The following is a 21173-nucleotide window of genomic DNA, read 5'->3' on the forward strand; positions in this document are numbered from 1 at the left end:
GCCCCATCCCAGGAGCCCCCAATGTCCCCATCCCTGGCGTCCACAATGTCCCCATCCCTGGGACCCCAGGGGCCGCCAATGCCCCATCCCTGGAGACCCCTAATGCCCCCAATGTCCCCATCCCTGGGAATCCCAGTGTCCCCCTCTGTGAGGATCCCAGGAGCCCCCAGTATCCCATCCCTGCAGCTCCCAGTGTCCCCATCCCTGGGTCCTCACAGGACGGGGGACCCCAGTCGCCCCGACCCCCCTCCCTTGGGGACCCGCAACCCGGGGGCCCCTCCCCGGGCGCCCTCCCTGAGGTAACTCCCCTGGACCCCTCACCACAGAGCTGCCATCAAGCTACTCGACACCCCATACGTGCCGGCTTCTGCCCATCATGCCCCATCAGCCAATAAGAGCCGGAAATCTCCCCAGGAAGGCGGGATCATCCACCTGTGCTGGAGGGGTGAATGCCGCCTAGTCTCCGCGCCTCCCATAGGCTGCCTCATCTCCTCCTGCGCCAGCGATTGGTAGATTCTCCTGTCAGTCAAATCCAGACCCTTCAGCTGAAAAGGCGGAGCTTGGTGCCCTCTCCTGTCAGCCAGGTGCCACTCCAAGCAAGATGCGGCAGCCGATTGGTCGCTCTACCTATCCATCATCACCACCTGTGCCTGCCATTAGCCTCTCAGCAAGGCGGTGCCCACGCCCCCATAGGGGGGGGAAAGCATCTCCTTGAATTTCATTGGAGAGCGCCATGCCCATCAACCACCGAGGAGCCAGCCCATTGGCTCAGCTCCCAGCAGGCGCGGTTTGTGGCCGGGTCCCCCGCCCCCCCGCGGCGGTACCTACTCTGGGCGGATCGCGGCGATTGGCTGTGGCGCCGCGAGGGGGGCGGGCCGCAGGGCGGGGCCGCCTGTCAGTCAGTGTCAGTCAGGGCGGCGGCGGCGGCGGGTCCCCCCATGGCAGCGGCGGGGCCCGCGGTGGCGGCGGCTCCCGCTCGGCTCCAAGCGGCGGCGGCGGCGGCGGCGGTGGTGGTGGCGGCGGGGGCGGGGGGACGCCGCGGGCCCCCCCCTCGGAGGCAGCCGGCGGTCGCCATGGCAGCGCCTCGCAGGTAGGAGGGGTCGGGAGGGGCGCCCCGCCCCCTCGGGGGGGCTCCCTCAGGAATGGGGGTGCGACCCCCCGGGGGGGGGGGTTGTTGGGGGTAATCACCCCCCTGGGGGGTATTTAGGCCTGAAGACCCCCCCTTAAGGTTAAGGGGGGGGATCAGGGGTACCCCCCCTGGGGTGAGGGGGTGATTGGGGGTGACCCCCTGGGAGGGGGGCGTTATTGGGGGTAACCCCCCCTTCCAGGCTATGAGGAGGGGGTGTCTATGCTGAGCGGGGGGCAATTTGGGGTAAATACCCACACCACACAGTCTCTGGGGGGGTAATTGGGGTTGCCACCCCCCCAGCTGTGTGGTAATTGGGGGTACCCCCCATTCTTTGGGGGGAATTTGGCGGGAACCCCCTCCCCTATGGGGGGGGCGTGGGGATAATTTTCCCCCTGGTTCTTGGGGTGCCTGAGGGTAACCCCCCCCCAGGGCTATAGGGTAACTGGGGGATCCCCCCCACGGGCTGAGGGGGTAAATGGGGTTACCCCCCCACTTCTGGGGAGTAATTGGGGGTTTACCCCCCCCCAGAGGAAACCACAGGGGTGCCCCCCACTGTGGGAGCGGGAAATTAGGAGCTATAAGGGGGGGGGTGTCTGGGGTGCCCCCACCATGCTATGGAGGGACATTAGGGGTGCCCCCCCCACTATAAAGGGGGACATTGGGGGGGTTCACCCCCCCCGTGCCCCTCCTTTATTGCCTCCCCCCCATTGCAGCCTGCCAGGGGCTGCACTCCTGTATGCAAAAAGGGTGTTGTCCCTCCCTTCTTTTTCCCTTAAAATAATCAGGGTTTTGGTTAAAAAGAAAAGGGGAGGGGTTACAGCAGGCAGCTGGGCCCCCCCTTTCACAGCCACAGTCCCCCAAATGTCATTTATTTGGGGGGGGGGCGGGTTTATCACACACACACACCCCCCCAGTCAATGCACACCCACCCTCCCCACTGTGCCCCCCATATGTGGGGAGGGGGTTTGGGGTGGGGGGTTGTCCCTGGGTGCCCCCCAAAACACAACCCCCCCCCCCCCTTCCCACTCCGCAGCCGCCCAGAAGATGGAGCAACCGCGGCCGCAGCCCCCGGAGCCGCGGCTTTGTGCCGTCCCAGCGTGTCTCTCCTTTTGGGTTGAAACCCAGGGGTTTTAGCTACGCCGGAGCGACTCGTGTTTCCCATCAAATTACAGGGGGTTTTTTTTCCCCAAAAAAAATTTCACCCTCCTTTTTCTATTTTTTCCCCTTTTCCTGATGTTTTTTCCATCAATCGGGGCTTCGCCGGCGGCGTTTAATCCCTGCCGCCGCCAGCAGCCTGGCTGGGGAGGGGTGGTGTGAAAAAAACCCACCCGATTTTGGTGAAAAATCCCAAAAGACACCAAACCCTCCCAGTCTGGGGCTCATTTCAACCAATTTAGGACTGCGAAAAACACAAAAAGCACCACCCGAGTGGCATTTTGGGTAGTTTTTCCCCAAAAAGCCACATTTGAAAATGCAGTTTGGTCTCTGGCTGGGGGGGGTGGTGGTGTGTGATTTCCTCGCTCCGTTTTGGTGCCGAATTCAATTTTCACCTGGTTTTGGGGGAGTTTTGGTTGATTTTTAAACCCGGTGGCATTTGGGGAGGATTTTAGCTTCAAATTTACACCTGCTTCATCCCCGCCAGCGACAAAACCCGTGGTGTTTAAACCCATTTTTATCCATTTTCCTCCTATCTCCGCCAACTGCAGGTGTTGGTGAAGCTCGACAATGTCCCGCTGAAACGTTTGTGGTTTAATCGGTATTTTTTTTCCCTTATCTGGCTCCTTTTGCATGTTAATAATTGGGGTTTCTGGCAAATTGGCGGATTTTTGATGGTTTGTGTCCGATGGAGAGTCAGCGTCGCCTCCAAAAATTCCTGTTGAAACTGGGGGGTGAATCCCAGCTTCGACAAACTCCTAAGAGGAGGCGGGGGGAAAAAAAAGTGGAAACGCCTCGGAAACACAGCAAAAACGGGGCAAAAAAGGCGCGAAACGGCACTGAGAGACGCTGAGAAACCGGCATAGAAAATACTGTGAAAACGGGCTGGGAAAGGTGCAAAATGATACTGAGAGACGCTGCAAAAATGGGTGGAAAAGGCATGAAAAGGGGCGGAAAAGGCATGAAAAGGGGCGGAAAAGGCATGAAAAGGGGCAGAAAAGGCATGAAAAGGGGCGGAAAAGGCAGGAAAAGGAGTGGAAAAGGCATAAAAAGGGGTGGAAAAGGCACAAAACACTGCAGAAATGGTACAAAGCTCTACGGAAAAGCTGCAAAAATGGGTCAAAACCCCTAAAAATTGGCAAATTTGAAGCAGAACGGGGGAAATTTTAATATTTTCCTCTCAAAATGCTCCAGCTCGAGGTCGGTGTCTTGACATCCCGCTGAAATTGGGCTTTTTTTACAGCGTTTTGATTGAGGGATGGTGTTTTGGGAGGAAAAATGAGTCAATCGGACAGCGGGACGTGTGGGGGCCATGAGGGCTCTGCAGCGCACCTCAAAAGTTTGATTTTTTATCAACCCGCCATCAAAAATGGGTCAAAATCGCATCGGCCGAGCCCCTTTTTGGGCCAGTTTCTTCAAAACAGAGCCTGGGCCGCCGTCGTGGCCCTTCCGGAAATGAATATTTTTCTTAAAAAGCCGATTCAGGACGTTCTCGCAGCCCGGCGAACGCTGGCCAGGTGCCTTGTGCTGCTCTTCGATCCGTAACTTCTAATTTTTATAGCGGCGCTTGCTCTTTTTTTCATCATTAAACCAATATTTTGAGTGATATCAGCCAACGAGGTCTTGCAGGGAAATATTAATTAGAGAAAATAAATTAAGGGCTCTCCTGGAGACAAAGGCCTGCCTTAAATATCGTCACAGCTCGTTATTTTATCCCCCCCCCCTCAAATTTCCTGCTTAATAAGCAAATCTCCCTCATCCCATTAACGATTGACCCGGTTCTTCCCCCAAAACCGCTCTGTTCAATTTTACCCCTTTTTAGAACACCATGAACCAAACGGCACGGAATTTCCCCCGTTCGTGGGACGGCTGCGTTTGCCAGCTTTATCCCCCCTCAAGAAAAAAAAAAAATGGTTAGAAACCTAGCTTTTTGGTTAAACCCTCCCTGATTTATCGCTTAATCCGCACAGAGAGCAAATTAAGCCCAAATCAGGTAAATCACACATTCGCAGCGTATCCTTCAGGCCCCGCTGCTTTTTATTCCTTTCCTCCGCTTTCCTCATCCCTTTGGCCACAGCAGCGGGGGTTTTTTTTCACCAAAAGAGAGTTTTTCAACCCAAAAAAGGTCAGAGCTGCCTCGAGGGATCCCAATCCCTCCAATCCTCAAGGAAAGCCCTGCCGGAAGTGCCCTTTTGAACCTGTCTTTATACAGCACTCCTCAAACCGCCGGTTTTCACCCATTTCTGCAATCCCAAACTGAGCCTCGTTTCTCCCCAAAGAGGTGGGGTTTTTTCTCTAAAAAACCCACCAAAACAGGCAAACTGGGCACTGCCAACCCCAAAAACAAATCCACCGCGAGGACAGCGTCCTGTGAATCCTCTCTTCCCTCATCGGGCCCAAACGCGGGTACGTCAGGCTTAATTCCAGTTTTTAGGCTGATTTAATTCAACTAGTTTAGGGTAAATGTGGGATCCCAGACTCCGAGGCTGGGAGGGACCTCAGGGATCATCTAGTCCCACCTTTCGAGGAAGAGCCCAGCCTAGGCAAGCTGGCCCCGCTCCCTGTCCAGCCGACTCTTGAAGGTGCCCAACGTGGCTGAGTCAACCCCTTCCCTGGGGAGATTATTCCAATTATTTCAATATTATTATTCCAATATTCCCCACCGTGAGAAATTCCCCCTCGTGCCCAACCGGAATCTCCCCGAGAGCAACTTGTGTCCACCCCCCGTGTCCTCTCCATGGGGCTCCGTGTAAAAAGGGAGTCTCCGTCTCCTTTGTAGCTGCCCCTTAAGTGCTGGTCCCCGGGGATGGATCCCCTCTGAGCCTCCTTTTCTCAGGGCTGAACAAAGCCAGCTCTCCCAGCCCGTCCTCGTACGGCAGCTTCCCAGCCCTTGGCTCGCCCTGGTGGCCCTTCTCTGGGCCCCCCCAGCCTGTCCCACCCCGTTTGTACAGGGGGGACCAGAGCCGGACGCGGCGCTCCGGGGGCGGCCTGGCAGGCGCTGAGCAGAGCGGGACGACGACGTCTCTGTCTCTGCTGGCGATGCCCTTGTTGATGCAGCCCAGCGTCCCGCTGCCCCTCTTGGCCGCGGCAGCCACCCCTGGCTCACGCTGAGCTTCCTCCCCCCACCAGGACCCCCCGGTCCCTTCCCACAGAGCCGCCCCCCAGCCGGGCGGATCCCAGGCTGCGCTGCGCTCCCGGATTATGTTTTCCCGGGTGCAAGACCTGACGCTTGTCCTTGTTGAACTCCATCAGGTTCTTGCTGGCCGCTCCTCCAGCCCACCCAGACCCCCCTGCAGAGCAGCTCTCCCTGCTGGAGCGGCTGCTTCCCCGCTCAGCTCGGTGCCATCCGCAGGCTCCATCCGGCTACGCTCGATCCCGTTACCCAGAGCCCTTATAAAGCTGTTGAATAACATCGGGCGCAACATCGATCCCTGGGGGACCCCACGTGTGACAGGTCACCGCGTGGAAACGGAGCTATTTATCACCACCCTGTGGGTGCAGCCCCTCAGCCGGGTCCCCCCCCCCACCGCACACACCACTTGGCTGGGCTATAATGCATTAATTTGTCCAGGAGGCTGGGGGATGATGTGCTTAGGCCTGGCTTAACGTGAAAACTGGGCTTAAATGGGGGGTTTTTAGGGAATGGAGTGGCCATCTCAGCGGGCTGCACAGCGAGCGGCGCTCGCAGCCCCTTCTCCATCAGATTAGCTAAACCCGGTGGGTTTTAAGGCTTTATTTTTTTAACAAAAAGCGTGGTTTTTAAGAGATTTGAAGCGATGCGGTGAGGACAAAAAGACGGGGAGGGGTGGGGGGGGGGTGGGGGAGCCCCAATCCTGCTCACGCTGGCTCTCGGCTTTCCAGGTGAGACCCCGAAATCCCCACGGGTGAGACCCTCCCCCCGCCCCCGCCGCCATGGCGTCGCCGGCCGTCAGCCCCGACTCCTCCTCGCACGAAGCCCTCTCCTCCGTCAACTCAGCCCCGGCGTGTTCACCCACCTCCGACTCAGAAAACCTCAGCCCCGACGAGCTGGAGCTGCTGGCGAAGCTGGAGGAGCAAAATCGGTGAGTTTTGGGGGTTATTTACCCCGTTCGGTCTTTTTGATTGTGGTTTTTTTTTTGCAAGCATTGCCCTTAAAATCAAAGAGATTGGCCAAAAACGAGCCGCTTCCCCCCAAGGGGGGTGAAAACACTCCGCTTTATTAATTTCAAGGTGATATTTTCCTCTGAAACCGGCAGGGTTTGCCCGTTCAGGCAGGCGAAGGGGGATTTCTAGAAGGAAGAGGCTTTTTTTGGGAAATAATAATAAACCCACCCGCTTCCGTGGTGGGTTTTAAACCTGCTCTTGACGGGAAACGAGGCCTGAGGCTCACGTCGACCGAAACACGGGCTGAAAAAGCTCCATCCCCGGCATTAACCCAGTGTTAAAATCAAGCCCCGAAAGGCACATTTCCGTGCAAAGCCATTTTTAAGCAAATTTGCTCCAGGGGAAAAAAAAAACAACATTAAAAAGTCTGGGTTTTAAAGCAGGTTCATTAAGGAAGGGATGTCAGCGTCTGGCCGGGGCAAATAACCCATCCCAGTGCTGTTTTGGGGCTGTTTTGGGGGAATAAATCCTCCTCCGTGGGGCTGTTTTGGGGGAATCTGTCCTCTTTTTGGGCTGTTTTAGGTGGAATCTCTCCTCTTTTGGGGCTGTTTTGGGGGAATATCTCAATTTTTGGGCTTGTTTTGGAGGAATCTCTCCTCTTTTTTGGCTGTTTTGGGGGGAATCTCTCCTTTTTTGGGGTGGTTTTGGGGGGAATCTCTCCTCTCTTGGGGCTGTTTTGGCGGAATCCCTCCTCCTTTGGGGCATTTTGGGGAAGATCTGCTCGTTTTGGGGTGGTTTGGAGGAAGTTTCTCCTTTTTTACCATGGTTTCAGGGGGATCTCTCCTCCTTTGGGGCTGTTTTGGGTGAATATCTCCTCTTTTGGGGCTGTCTTGTGGGAATCTCTCCTCTTTTGGGGCTGTTTTGGGGGGAATCTCTCCTCCTTTGGGGCTGTTTTGGGTGAATCTCTCCTCCTTTGGGGTGGTTTGGGGGTAATATCTCTTCTTTTGGTCTTGTTTTGGGGAAATCTCTCCTCCTTTGGGGGGGTTTGGGGGAATCACTGCTCATTTGGGGGGAATCTCTCTTCTTTTAGCATGGTTTTGTGGGAATCTCTCCTCTGGAGGCTGTTTTGGGGGAATCTCTCCTCCTTTTGGGCTGTTTTTGGGGGAATATCTCCTCTTTTTGGCTGGTTTTGGAGAAATATCTCCATTTTTGGGCTGGTGTTGCATTAGTCTCTCCTCCTTTGGGGCTGTTTTGGGGGAATATCTCCTCTTTGAGGCAGCTTTCAGGGAATCTCTGCTTCTCTGGGGGATTTTGGGGGAATCGCTGCTCATTTGGGGGGAATCTCTCCTCCTTTGGGGCTGTTTTGGGGGGAGCCTCTCCTTTTTTAGCATGGTGTCGGGGGAATATCTCCTCCTTTGGGGCTGTTTTGGGGGAATATCTCGTCTTTTGGGATGGTTTTGGGGGAATCTCTCCTCCTTTGGGGCTGTTTTGGGGGCATATCTCCTCTTTTGGGGCAGTTTTTGGGGGCTCTCTTCTTCTCTGGGGCTTTTTGGGGGCTATCTCGGTCTCTCACAGGCTTCTGGAGGCCGACTCCAAGTCGATGCGCTCCATGAACGGCTCGCGAAGGAACAGCGGCTCCTCCTTGGTCTCCAGCTCCTCGGCCTCCTCCAACCTCAGCCACCTCGAGGAGGACACCTGGATCCTCTGGGGCCGCATCGTCAACGAGTGGGACGAGTGGAGGAAGAAGAAGGAGAAGCTGCTGAAGGTGAGGGTGTAGCTTTATTTTTAATTGTATTTTAACCCTCCTGCAAAAAGTCTGCACCAGCTTTGGCCGTGCTGGGCCAGGACGACGTCTCCCCATCCACGAGGAGCTTCCCCATCTTCTCGAACCCCGTTTTCTCAGGTTTTCGCCCCGTTTTTCCCCAGGAGCTCATCCGCAAAGGGATCCCCCACCACTTCCGTGCCATCGTCTGGCAGCTGCTCTGCAGTGCCACCGACATGCCCGTCAAAAACCAGTACTCGGAGCTGCTCAAGATGTCCTCTCCCTGCGAGAAGCTCATCCGACGGGATATCGCCCGCACCTACCCGGAGCACGAGTTCTTCAAGGGACAGGACAGCCTGGGCCAGGAGGTGCTCTTCAACGTCATGAAGGTAACACCTTTCCTTGAACTTCAACCCATCACGGCCACGGCCCGGACACCGCTTTGGGTTTTTGAAGCTGTTTTAACTGGATATTATGTTTTGAGGGGTTTGGTTTCCACCACAGACTCCCAGAACCTTCGCTTCTTGCAGCGTCACAGCCCTTTCCTCGCAGAGGGACCTCATTCCTTATCTATCCCAGGCCTCCTTTTTCCTGTTGAGTTTTACTCTGAGTTAAGAAACAAATAGTTGGGAGTATTTTGGGGTCTAAATTCAAGCGTGCAGCCGCATCCTGCTCACGGGAGGGGTTGTCAACCAGAAAAAAAAGCTATTTTTGATGCCGTGCTCGAGACTCCCCTCCGCTGTTGGCCTCCCACAGCAGGCAGGGATGGTGATCTGGCCAATCCCCCTGCTCACGCATATATTATTTTGAATTTTGTTCCTTTTTTCTCCTTTTTCCAGGCCTATTCACTGGTGGACCGGGAGGTTGGATACTGCCAGGGTAGCGCCTTCATCGTGGGACTGCTGCTCATGCAGGTTTGTGCCGCCGCCGGGGCGAGGAGGAGCTGACAATGGGTTTTTAACACCCTCCGCAGATGTGGTAGAACGGGGTTGGGGAATAGGAGCCTTTTTCTTGATTGTCAGGGTCAAAATGGGCTCGTTCCCACTCTCCCACTTACTCCTGATGGGTCTAAAATGCCCTGTTCACCTTCCCCTTCACCCAGGGATGGCTCCTGGCAAGTCCCACCCCATCGCCTGATGGAAAGAGGCTCCCCATCCGGCGCTGCCAGCAGAATTTTAAGGGAAAATTCGTGTTCCTTTGGGTTTCCAGATGCCTGAGGAAGAGGCCTTCTGCGTGTTCGTGAGGCTGATGCAGGAATACCGCTTACGGGAGCTCTTCAAACCCAGCATGGCCGAGCTGGGGCTCTGCATCTACCAGTTCGAGTACATGCTGCAGGTCGGCACCGCCCCACGACCCCCCAAAAACGCTCGGGGTGGTGGGAAGCGGTGGGTGGAGCCAGGGGACAAGGACAGGGAGAGGTAGGAGAAATGGGTTCCTCCAATCCCCAGATCCTGGGGACGTCCGTGAGGTGTCCTGAGGACTGTGATTTCTCAAGGAGGCATCAGCGAGACCCCAAGGATGTCCATGAGATACCCTGGGGGCATCCGTGAGACCCCAAGGCACCTCCATGAGATGCCCCAGGGAATCATCCATGAGCCCCTGGAGATCATCTGTGAGAGACCCAAAGGGACCATCCATGAGACACCCTGGGGGCCATCCATGAGACACCCTGGGGGCCATCCATGAGACCCTGGGGGCCATCCATGAGCCACCTCCCACCAAGGGACCGTCTACGAGACCCCTCAGGGACCTCTACAAGACCTCGTGGACCCATTCAAACCTCAACAGCCATGAAAGACCCCTAAAACCATCCACCACTCCCCGTTTCTCTTAATTTCCCCCATTTCTGTCATCCAGGAGCAGCTGCCGGAGCTGAACATCCACTTCCGCTCGCAGAGCTTCCTCACCTCCATGTACGCTTCGTCCTGGTTCCTCACCCTCTTCCTCACCACCTTCCCCCTTCCCGTGGCCACGCGGGTCTTCGACATCTTCATGTACGAGGTAACGGGGCCGCGGCCAATCGCCGTAAATCGCAGCGGCACCGCAACCACGTTTTCCACGTGGATGTGGAAACGCTCTCCCCGCCCCAGCTGCTCTGGTTCTGGGGAGTCAAACCCCCAAACCCAGGGTGGCGAAGGCGGTGGCGTGGGGTCAAACGTGGACCCTTCCCACAGGGGCTGGAGATCGTCTTCCGCGTGGGGATGGCACTGCTGCAGTTCAACCAGGCCGAGCTCGTTCAGCTCGACATGGAGGGCATGTCCCAGGTACGTGCCTCCGGCTTTCGGGGTGGATTTAGCCTGTGGGGTGTGTTGCAGGGTGGGTTTGTCCAACAGGGCGTGTTTTGGCATGGATTTGTCCAATGGGTCGTGTTTTGGGGTGGATTTAATCTACGGGACGTGTTTTGGGGTCAATTTATGCAACAGTTTTGGGGTGGATTTGTCCAACAGGCCCTATTTTGGGGCAGATTTAATCTACGGGACGTGTTTTGGGGTCAATTTGTGCAACAGTTTTGGGGTGGATTTGTCCAATGGGCCGTATTTTGGGGCAGATTTAATCTACGGGATGTGTTTTGGGGTGGATTTGTCCAATGGGCCGTGTTTTGGGGCGGATTTAATCTACGGGACGTGTTTTGGGGTGACTTTATGCAACAGTTTTGGGGTGGATTTGTCCAACAGGCCCTATTTTGGGGCAGATTTAATCTACGGGACGTGTTTTGGGGTGGATTTGTCCAATGGATCACATTTTGAGGCAGATTTAGGCAACAGGACATATTTGTGGGTGGATTTATCCAACAGGCTGTATTTTGGGGCAGATTTAATCTACGAGACGTGTTTTGGGGTGGATTTGTCCAATGGATCACATTTTGAGGCAGATTTAGGCAACAGGACATATTTGGGGGTGGATTTGTCCAACGGGCCATATTTTGGGGTGGATTTAATCTACAGGGCGTGTTTTGGGGTCAATTTATGGAACAGTTGTGGGGTGGATTTGTTCAATGGGTCAGGTTTTGGGGCAGAATTAGGCAACAGGACATATTTGGGGGTGGATTCGTCCAACGGGACGTATTTTGGGGTGGATTTAATCTACAGGAAGGTTTTAGGGAAAATTTATGCTACAGTTTTGGGTTGGATTTGTTCAACAGGCCCTATTTTGGGGCAGATTTAATCTACGGGATGTGTTTTGGGGTGGATTTGTCCAACAGGACGTATTTTGGCGTGGATTTGTCTAATGGGTCACGTTTTGAGGCAGATTTAGGCAACAGGACATTTTTGGGAGTGGATTTATCCAATGGGCCATACTTTGGGACAGACTGAATCTACAGGGGCTGTTTTGGGGTGACTTTATGCAACAGTTTTGGGGGGGATTTGTCCAATAGGTCACGTTTTGGGGCAGAATTAGGCAACAGGACATATTTGGGACTGGATTTATCCAATGGGCTGCATTTTGAGGCAGATTTAAGCAACTGGACATATTTGGGTTTTGGCGTGGATTTGTCCAACGAGCTGTATTTTGGGGCAGACTGTATCTACGGGACATGCTTTGGGGTCACTTTATGAAACAGTTTTGGGGTAGATTTGTCCAATGGATCATGTTTTGGGGCAGATTTAGGCAACAGGACATATTTGGGGTGGATTTGTCCAACAGGCCATATTTTGGGGCAGATTTAATCTACGGGACGTGTTTTGGGGTGGATTTGTCCAATGGGTCACATTTTGAGGCAGATTTAGGCAACAGGATGTTTTTGGGGGTGGATGTGTCCAACAGGCTGTATTTTGAGGCAGATTTAGTCAACGAGATGTGTTTTGGGGCCAGTTGATGCAACAGGCCATGTTTTGAGGTGGATTTATTCAACAGGCTGTATTTTAGGTTTACCTGATGGGCCATATTTTGGGGCTGATTTATGCAACAGGTAGTATTTTGGGGTTCATTTATGCAACAGGTAGTATTTTGGGGTTCATTTATGTAACAAGGGCATGTTTTGGGGCAGATTTATCCAACAGAGCTTATTCTGGGGCCGGTTTTACCCAATGGGCCCTATTTTGGGGCTGGTTTCCACGATGGCTTATATTTTTGGGGCCATGTTTCGTGGCCGCTTTCCACCCCCGCAGTACTTCCAGAAGGTGATCCCACACCAGTTCGACAGCTGCCCCGACAAGCTCATCCTCAGGGCCTTCCAGGTCAAGTACAACCCCAAGAAGATGAAGAGGTGAGATGGGGCGATGGCTTCTGAGTGGGGTGGGGTCCCCTCGGCACCCGTGGGGCACAGGGCCAGAGTGGGGTTCTGGTCCCTGTCCTCGTGTCCCAGCTTGTCCCCGTGTCCCGAGCAGGCTGGAGAAGGAGTACGCTGCCATCAAGAACAAAGAGATGGAGGAGCAGATCGAGATCAAGGTGAGGCAGGTCAAGCATTGACATCCTGGGGCCGCTTGAGCCATCCTCATGGCCACTTGGCCCATCCCCGCTGCCGGCTGAGCCCTCCTGGCATGGCGTAGCCCATCCCTGGGGCCATCTAAGCCACCCTGGTGCCCTTTGGGCCCATCCTGGTGTCACTTGACCCAATCCCAGTGTTGTCTGAGGCATCCTGGGATGCCTTAGCCCATTCCCAGGGCTGTTTAAGCCACCTGGGGCCGCTTTGACTCATCCCTGGGGTCACTTTAAGTCATCCTGGGGCCATGTGTCCCATTCCTGCTGCTGCTTGAGCCATCTTGGGGTGTCTTAGCCTCCCCCTGGAGCCACTTGACCCATCCCTAGGGTCACCTGAGTCATCCTGGGACAACTTCACCCATCCCCAGGGCCATCTAGGCCAACCTGGGATTGCTTTGACCCATCCTGCGGCCATTTAAGCTGTCCCCAAGGCCACTTAGCCCACCCTGGGTACCATTTAGCCTGTCCCCACACCTTTTAAGCTATCCCAGGGGCCGCTTGAGACCTCCTGGGGCAGCTTAGCCCATCCCCAGGGCCATTTAAGCCATCCCAGGGCCACTTGACCTGTCACAGAGCAGTTTGAGCCATCCCAGGGCCACTTTCCTCCATCCTTGGGGACATTTAGCCCATCCTTGGGCCATGTGAGCCATCCCTGGGGCCATTTGAGACATCTCTGGGGCCATTTGAGCCATCCCAGGACCACCATGACCCATCCCAGGGCCATTTAAGCCATCCCAGGGCCACTTTCCTCCATCCTTGGGGACATTTGAGCCATCCCTGGGGCCATTTGAGCCATCTTGGGGCCTTCTAAGCCATCCCAGGACCACCATGACCCATCCCAGGGCCATTTAAGCCATCCCAGGGCCACTTTCCTCCATCCTTGGGGACGTTTAGCCCACCCTTGGGCCATTTGAGCCATCCCTGGGGCCATCTAAGCCATCCCGGGACCACCATGACCCATCCCAGGGCTATTTAAGCTGTCCCCAAGGCCACTTACCCTGTCCCCAGGGCCATTTAAGCCATCCCAGGACCACTTTGTCCCGTGTTCAGGGTTGTTTGAGCCATCCTAGGGCCGCTTTACCCATCCCTGGAGCCACTGGAGCCATCCAGGGTCAGCTTAGCCCATCCCCGGGGCCACTTTACCCCCGTGACCCCTGTCCTCAGGCTGTCCCCAGGCTCAGTGACCCCCCCTGGGGACACCAAACCCCCCCCACCCAGGGCTAATTCCTCCCCATTTTTTGTCCCCAGCGCCTCCGCACCGAGAACCGCCTGCTGAAACAGCGCATCGAAACCCTGGAGAAGGTGAGCCCCACGGCTGACGCCCCAAACCCCCCCTGGGGGCACCCCAAACCCACCCTGGGGGCACCCAAACCCGTTCGGGGGGCACCCAAACCCCCCCTGGAACACCCATAAAGTCCCCTGGGGGCACCCGAACCCCCTGGGGGCACCTAAACCCGACCTGGAGCACCCATAAAGTCCCCTGGGGGCACCCAAACCCGCCCTGGGGGCACCCAAACCCCCCCTGGAGCACCCCAAACTTCCCTGAGGCACCCATGCCGCCGCCACCCAGAGATCCCAGCACCCATGGGTGCAACCCTGCAATCTCCAGCACCCCTTTTATGGGCCTCACCCCCAAAATCTCCCCTCCCAGCACCATTTTGGTACAGAAAAGACGATTTAAGTCCAGCGAGCAGCTCCTTCATCATTTTTCCACACAGTGTCTCCCTCCAAAAGGTGGGAAACGCTCCGTTTTAGGGCAAAACACCACCATTGCCATGGTTCCCCCGCCCCCCGCTCCAGTGTGGGGGAAAAAGAGCTAAAATCCTTGGAAAACACCCCAAAACGGGGACTGCTGATGCGCGGGAAGGTTGCCGGTTGCCTCCACCTCTCGCTGCCTCCGTCCTCTTCGTTTATCTCGTTACGTCTCTCCTCTCTTTCTCTCTCTTCTCCGCCGGCGGCCGCAGGAGAGCGCGGCTCTCGCCGACAGGCTCATCCAGGTAGCGTCAAAAAAAAGCTATTTTTCTCTTTTCCGCTGCGTTTTAACCCTTTTCTTCCCCCTTTTGCTTCCCCAGCCCAACAGCGTCCGGCTCGTTTGGGGAAGGTTTTCCCCCTTTTCCTGCTCTTCCGGAGGCTCCCGCGCACCTTCCCCGCTCTGGGGGGGTGGGGAAAGGAGGATTTGGGGGTGGTTGATGGAAATGGGATGTTTGGGCCCGTTTTGGGGCTTGGTGGAAAGGGGGGGGAGTGCGGTGGCACCTGGGGGCGGGGGTTGGCCGAGATGGGGTAAAAACCCCATTTTGGTGAGTTTGACCAAAATATGTGGATTTTGAGCGGAAGGTCGTGGGGTGAGAGTGGCTCAGAGGGGACAAAATGGCCGTGGAAGTCCCCATGGGGCTGGTGTCACCTCTTTGTCCTCAGCGTCACCTTCTGTGGGGCTGTTGTCACTCCCCAGGGCTGGTGTCACCTGGTGTGGGGCTGTTGTCACTCCCCGGGGCCGGTGTCACCTGGTGTGGGGCAGTTGTCACTCCCCAGGGCCGGTGTCACCTGGTGTGGGGCAGTTGTCACTCCCCAGGGCTGGTGTCACCTGGTGTGGGGCTGTTGTCACTCCCCGGGGCCGGTGTCACCTGGTGTGGGGCAGTTGTCACTCCCCAGGGCCGGTGTCACCTGGTGTGGGGCAGTTGTCACTCCCCAGGGCCGGTGTCACCTGGTGTGGGGCTGTTGTCACTCCCCAGGGCCGGTGTCACCTGGTATGGGGCTGTTGTCACTCCCCAGGGCCGGTGTCACCTGGTGTGGGGCTGTTATCACTCCCCGGGGCCGGTGTCACCTGGTGTGGGGCTGTTGTCACTCCCCAGAGCTGGTGTCACCTGGTGTGGGGCTGTTATCACTCCCCGGGGCCGGTGTCACCTGGTGTGGGGCTGTTGTCACTCCCCAGAGCCGGTGTCACCTGGTGTGGGGCTGTTATCACTCCGCGGGGCCGGTGTCACCTGGTGTGGGGCTGTTGTCACTCCCCGGGGCCGGTGTCACCTGGTGTGGGGCCGGTGTCACCTGGTGTGGGGCTGTTGTCACTCCGCGGGGCCGGTGTCACCTGGTGTGGGGCTGTTGTCACCCCATTCTCCCCAGTGTTTTGCCCTCGTCCTTGGCATCACCCCATGTCCCTGGTGTCACCCCTCATCCCCGGTGTCCCCAGTGTCCCCCCATGTCCCTAGTGTCACCCCCCGTCCCCGCACGGTGCTGCGGGGCGGGAGCGGGCGCGCCGTGCCGCCCGGGTGACGTGTCCCCAGTGTCCCCCCATGTCCCTAGTGTCACCCCCCGTCCCCGTGCGGTGCTGCGGGGCGGGAGCGGGCGCGCCGTGCCGCCCGGGTGACGTGTCCCCAGTGTCCCCCCATGTCCCTAGTGTCACCCCCCGTCCCCGTGCGGTGCTGCGGGGCGGGAGCGGGCGCGCCGTGCCGCCCGGGTGACGTGTCCCCGCTGTCCCCAGGGCCAGGTGACCCGGGCGCAGGAGGCCGAGGAGAACTACATCATCAAGCGGGAGCTGGCGGTGGTGAAGCAACGCTGTACCTCGGCCACTGAGAACCTGCAGCGCGCCCAGAGCACGATCCGCCAGCTGCAGGACCAGCAGGTCGGTGTCCCCGCCTGTCCCCAGGCGTCCCCCCGATGTCCCCAGGCGTCCTCCTCCCCCACACACACCCCCTTTCACCCTCCACCCTCCCGCGGCCCGGCTTTGGGTGCGGGCGGTGGGTGCCAGCGCCGTGGGGGACACACACAGGCGCACGCGGGCGTTGTGCCCCGTGGGTGACGCCTTGGGGACGGTGGCAGGGGAACCCACGCTTCAGCGAGGAGTTTGTCACCCACCTGGAGACGGAGCTGGAACAGTCGCGGCTGCGGGAGAGCGAAACCCTCGGCGCCCTCAAGGAGATGCAGGATAAAGTCCTCGACATGGAGAAGGTGACGGGGACAGCTCGCGGGTGACACGTTGGTGGCCCTGGGGATGGTCCCACGAGTGCCCTGGGGATGGCAAGTGACACCCAAGGGGTGCTGGGGACAGGGATGGTCCCACGAGTGCCCTGGGGACGGAGAGTAACACCCAAGGGGTGCTGGGGACAGGGACAGTCCCATGAGTGCCCTGGGGACAGCGAGTAACACCCAAGGGGTGCTGGGGACAGGGACGGTGCCACGAGTGTCCCCGGGGACGGAGAGTGACACCCAAGGGGTGCTGGGGACAGGGACGGTGCCACGAGTGTCCCTGGGGACGGAGAGTGACACCCAAGGGGTGCTGGGGACAGGGACGGTGCCACGAGTGTCCCCGGGGATGGAGAGTGACACCCAAGGGGTGCTGGGGACAGGGACGGTGCCACGAGTGTCCCCGGGGACGGAGAGTAACACCCAAGGGGTGCTGGGGACAGGGACGGTGCCACGAGTGTCCCCGGGGACGGAGAGTAACACCCAAGGGGTGCTGGGGACAGGGACGGTGCCACGAGTGTCCCTGGGGATGGAGAGTGACACCCAAGGGGTGCTGGGGACAGGGACGGTGCCACGAGTGTCCCCAGGGACAGCGAGTGACACCCAAGGGGTGCTGGGGACAGGGACGGTGCCACGAGTGTCCCCAGGGACAGCGAGTGACACCCAAGGGGTGCTGGGGACAGGGACGGTGCCACGAGTGTCCCCGGGGATGGAGAGTGACACCCAAGGGGTGCTGGGGACAGGGACGGTGCCACGAGTGTCCCCGGGGACGGAGAGTAACACCCAAGGGGTGCTGGGGACAGGGACGGTGCCACGAGTGTCCCTGGGGACGGAGAGTGACACCCAAGGGGTGCTGGGGACAGGGACGGTGCCACGAGTGTCCCCGGGGACGGAGAGTGACACCCAAGGGGTGCTGGGGACAGGGACGGTGCCACGAGTGTCCCCGGGGACGGAGAGTAACACCCAAGGGGTGCTGGGGACAGGGACGGTGCCACGAGTGTCCCCGGGGACGGAGAGTGACACCCAAGGGGTGCTGGGGACAGGGACGGTGCCACGAGTGTCCCTGGGGATGGAGAGTGACACCCAAGGGGTGCTGGGGACAGGGACGGTGCCACGAGTGTCCCCTGGGTGTCCCTGCCCCGGGGTGTCCCCGACGCCCCCTCCCTGGGTGTCCCTGCCCCGGGGTGTCCCCGACGCCCCCTCCCTGGGTGTCCCTGCCCCGGGGTCCCCCCGACACCCCCGGTGTCCCCGCAGAGGAGCAGCCTGCTGCCGGACGAGGACAACGTGGTGCGGCTGCAGGAGGAGCTGCAGGCGCTGGCGCTGCGCGAGGCCGAGGCCGTCAAGTCGCTGACGGAGCTGCAGCAGCAGGTGAAGGACCTCAGTGACAGCTGGCAGGTGAGGACAGGGACACCTGGGTGTCCCTCCCCGGGTCCCTGGGTGTCCCCCGGGTCCCTGGCTGTCCCCCGGGTCCCTGGGTCCCCTCCCGGCCACCCGGGTCCCTTGTTCCAACATCTGGGTCCCTCCCAACCACCCAGATCCCTTGTTCCAACATCTGGGTCCCCTCCCAACCACCCGGATCCCTTGTTCCAACATCTGGGTCCCCTCCCAACCACCCGGTTGCCTTGTTCCAACATCTGGGTCCCCTCCCAACCACCCAGATCCCTTTTCCAACATCTGGGTCCCCTCCCAACCACCCGGATCCCTTTTCCAACATCTGGGTCCCCTCCCAACCACCCGGGACCCTTATTCCAACATCTGGGTCCCCTCCCATCCACCCGGGACCCTTGTTCCTACATCTGGGTCCCCTCCCAACCACCCGGGACCCTTATTCCAACATCTGGGTCCCCTCCCAACCACCCGGGACCCTTATTCCAACATCTGGGTCCCCTCCCAACCACCCGGGACCCTTGTTCCAACATCTGGGTCCCTCCCAACCACCCAGATCCCTTGTTCCTACATCTGGGTCCCTCCCATCCACCCGGATCCCTTGTTCCAACATCTGGGTCCCCTCCCAACCAGCCGGTTGCCTTGTTCCAACATCTGGGTCCCCTCCCAACCACCCGGATCCCTTGTTCCAACATCTGGGTCCCCTCCCAACCACCCGGATCCCTTGTTCCTACATCTGGGTCCCCTCCCAACCACCCGGATCCCTTGTTCCTACATCTGGGTCCCTCCCAACCACCCGGATCCCTTGTTCCTACATCTGGGTCCCCTCCCAACCACCCAGATCCCTTGTTCCTACATCTGGGTCCCCTCCCGGCCACCCGGGTCCCTTGTTCCAACATCTGGGTCCCCTCCCAACCACCCGGGACCCTTATTCCAACATCTGGGTCCTTCCCATCCACCCGGGTCCCTTGTTCCAACATCTGGGTCCCTCCCGGCCACCCGGGACCCTTGTTCCCACATCTGGGTCCCCTCCCACCTGCCTGGGTCCCTTACCTTGACTCCTGGGTGCCCGGCCCGGCTGCCTGGGCCCCCCATCCCAGCCCCTCTGTCCCCTCCCATGCGCCCGGGTCCCCACGAGGGCCACCCAGGGCCCCCCCACACCCCCCGACGGGTGCTGACGGGTGCGGGGCGCAGGCGGGCCGGGCGGGCGGCCGCTGGAAGGAGTCCCCGCGGCGGAGCAACGCCAACGCGCTGCAGGAGGCCGTGGTGGCAGCGAGGCTGCGCGAGGCCCAGGCCCAGGCCGAGCTGCGGGCGCTGCGCCAGCGGGTGCTGCAGCTGGAGACCCAGGTCAGAGCCCGGGCCCGATCCTGCCCAGCGGCTGGGCGGGCTGAACTGGGGATGCTGGGGCCGTGGGCGCTGGGTCTGGGGGTGCTGGGTCTGGGAGTGCTGGGGCCATGGGGGCTGGGTCTGGGGGTGCTGGGTCTGGGGGTGCTGGGGCCGTGGGGGCTGGGTCTGGGGGTGCTGGGTCTGGGGGTGCTGGGGCCATGGGGGCTGGGTCTGGGGGTGCTGGGGCCGTGGAGGCTGGGTCTGGGGGTGCTGGGTCTGGGGGTGCTGGGGCCTTGGGGGCTGGGTCTGGGGGTGCTGGGTCTGGGGGTGCTGGGTCTGGGGGTGCTGGGGCTGTGGGCGCTGGGTCTGGGGGTGCTGGGTCTGGGATTGCTGGGGCCATGGGGGCTGGGTCTGGGGGTGCTGAGGCCGTGGGGGCTGGGTCTGGGGGTGCTGGGTCTGGGGGTGCTGGGGCCGTGGGGGCTGGGTCTGGGGGTGCTGGGGCCATGGGGGTGCTGGGGCCGTGGGGGCTGGGTCTGGGGGTGCTGGGTCTGGGGGTGCTGGGTCTGGGGGTGCTGGGTCTGGGGGTGCTGGGGCCGTGGGGGCTGGGTCTGGGGGTGCTGGGGCCATGGGGGTGCTGGGGCCGTGGGGGCTGGGTCTGGGGGTGCAGGGTCTGGGGTGCTGGGTCTGGGGTGCTGGGGCTGTGGGCGCTGGGTCTGGGGGTGCTGGGTCTGGGGGTGCTGGGGCCATGGGGGCTGGGTCTGGGGGTGCTGGGTCTGGGGGTGCTGGGGCCGTGGGGGCTGGGTCTGGGGGTGCTGGGTCTGGGGGTGCTGGGGCCATGGGGGTGCTGGGGCCGTGGGGGCTGGGTCTGGGGGTGCTGGGTCTGGGAGTGCTGGGGCCGTGGGGGCTGGGTCTGGGGGTGCTGGGGCCGTAGGGGCTGGGTCTGGGGTGCTGGGTCTGGGGGTGCAGGGTCTGGGGGTGCTGGGTCTGGGGGTGCTGGGCCATGGGGGCTGGGTCTGGGGGTGCTGGGGCCGTGGAGGCTGGGTCTGGGGGTGCAGGGTCTGGGGGTGCTGGGGCCGTGGGGGCTGGGTCTGGGGGTGCTGGGTCTGGGGGTGCTGGGGCCGTGGAGGCTGGGTCTGGGGGTGCTGGGGCCGTGGGGGCTGGGTCTGGGGGTGCAGGGTCTGGGGGTGCTGGGTCGGGGGGTGCTGGGGCCGTGGGGGCTGGGTCTGGGGGTGCTGGATCTGGGGGTGCTGGGGCCGTGGGCGCTGGGTCTGGGAGTGCTGGGTCAGGGGGTGCTGGGTCTGGGGGTGCTGGGTCTGGGGGTGCTGGGGCCATGGGGGTGCTGGGCTGTGGGGGCTGGGTCTGGGGGTGCTGGGTCTGGGGGTGCTGGGTCTGGGGGTGCTGGGGCTGTGGGCGCTGGGTCTGGGGTGCTGGGGCCGTGGGGGCTGTGGCTGGGGGGTGCTGGGGCCGTGGGGGCTGAACTGGGGGTGCTGGGGCCGTGGGGGCTGACAAGGGGTGACAGGGGGTGACAGGGGGTGACAGGAGTCCCCGCAGGGCCAGATCCAGCGCACGGTGCTGGGCCGGGCGGAGCAGACCTGCGCGGGGCTGCGGGGATGGGGTGGGGGGGAGCGGGGACGGGGGGGTGACGGGGGGGTGACAGGGGGTGACAGCGTGTCCCCGCAGGGCCAGATCCAGCGCACGGTGCTGGGCCGGGCGGAGCAGACCTGCGCGGGGCTGCGGGGATGGGGTGGGGGGGAGCGGGGACGGGGGGGTGACGGGGGGGGTGACAGGGGGTGACAGCGTGTCCCCGCAGGGCCAGATCCAGCGCACGGTGCTGGGCCGGGCGGAGCAGACCTGCGCGGGGTCTGCGGGAGCAGCTGCGGCTGGCGGCGGCGCAGAGCAAGGGGCTGCAGGCGCAGCTCAGCGAGAGCCACCGCAAACACGCCGAGGCCCAGT

General features: G+C 60.2%; 1 protein-coding gene across 1 annotated transcript; it reads left to right on the top strand.

The window, feature by feature from the left end:
* Positions 1–890: 890 nt before the first annotated feature.
* On the top strand, positions 891–21169 carry LOC142051237 (EVI5-like protein; the record flags this gene model as incomplete). Its single annotated transcript, XM_075080407.1, is given in 18 exon segments — positions 891–1090; positions 6146–6345; positions 7943–8132; positions 8294–8518; positions 8969–9043; positions 9339–9464; positions 9987–10130; positions 10304–10393; positions 12239–12336; positions 12458–12518; positions 13800–13853; positions 14516–14548; positions 16027–16167; positions 16365–16493; positions 17763–17903; positions 19089–19241; positions 21031–21078; positions 21080–21169. Coding segments are annotated over 17 exon segments (1947 nt in total), but the record flags the coding sequence as incomplete, so codon positions are not given.
* Between the last annotated feature and the right edge of the window lie 4 nt (positions 21170–21173).

Source organism: Phalacrocorax aristotelis, unplaced genomic scaffold (genome assembly GCF_949628215.1).
Source record: "Phalacrocorax aristotelis unplaced genomic scaffold, bGulAri2.1 scaffold_323, whole genome shotgun sequence".
Classification (NCBI taxonomy): domain Eukaryota; kingdom Metazoa; phylum Chordata; class Aves; order Suliformes; family Phalacrocoracidae; genus Phalacrocorax; species Phalacrocorax aristotelis.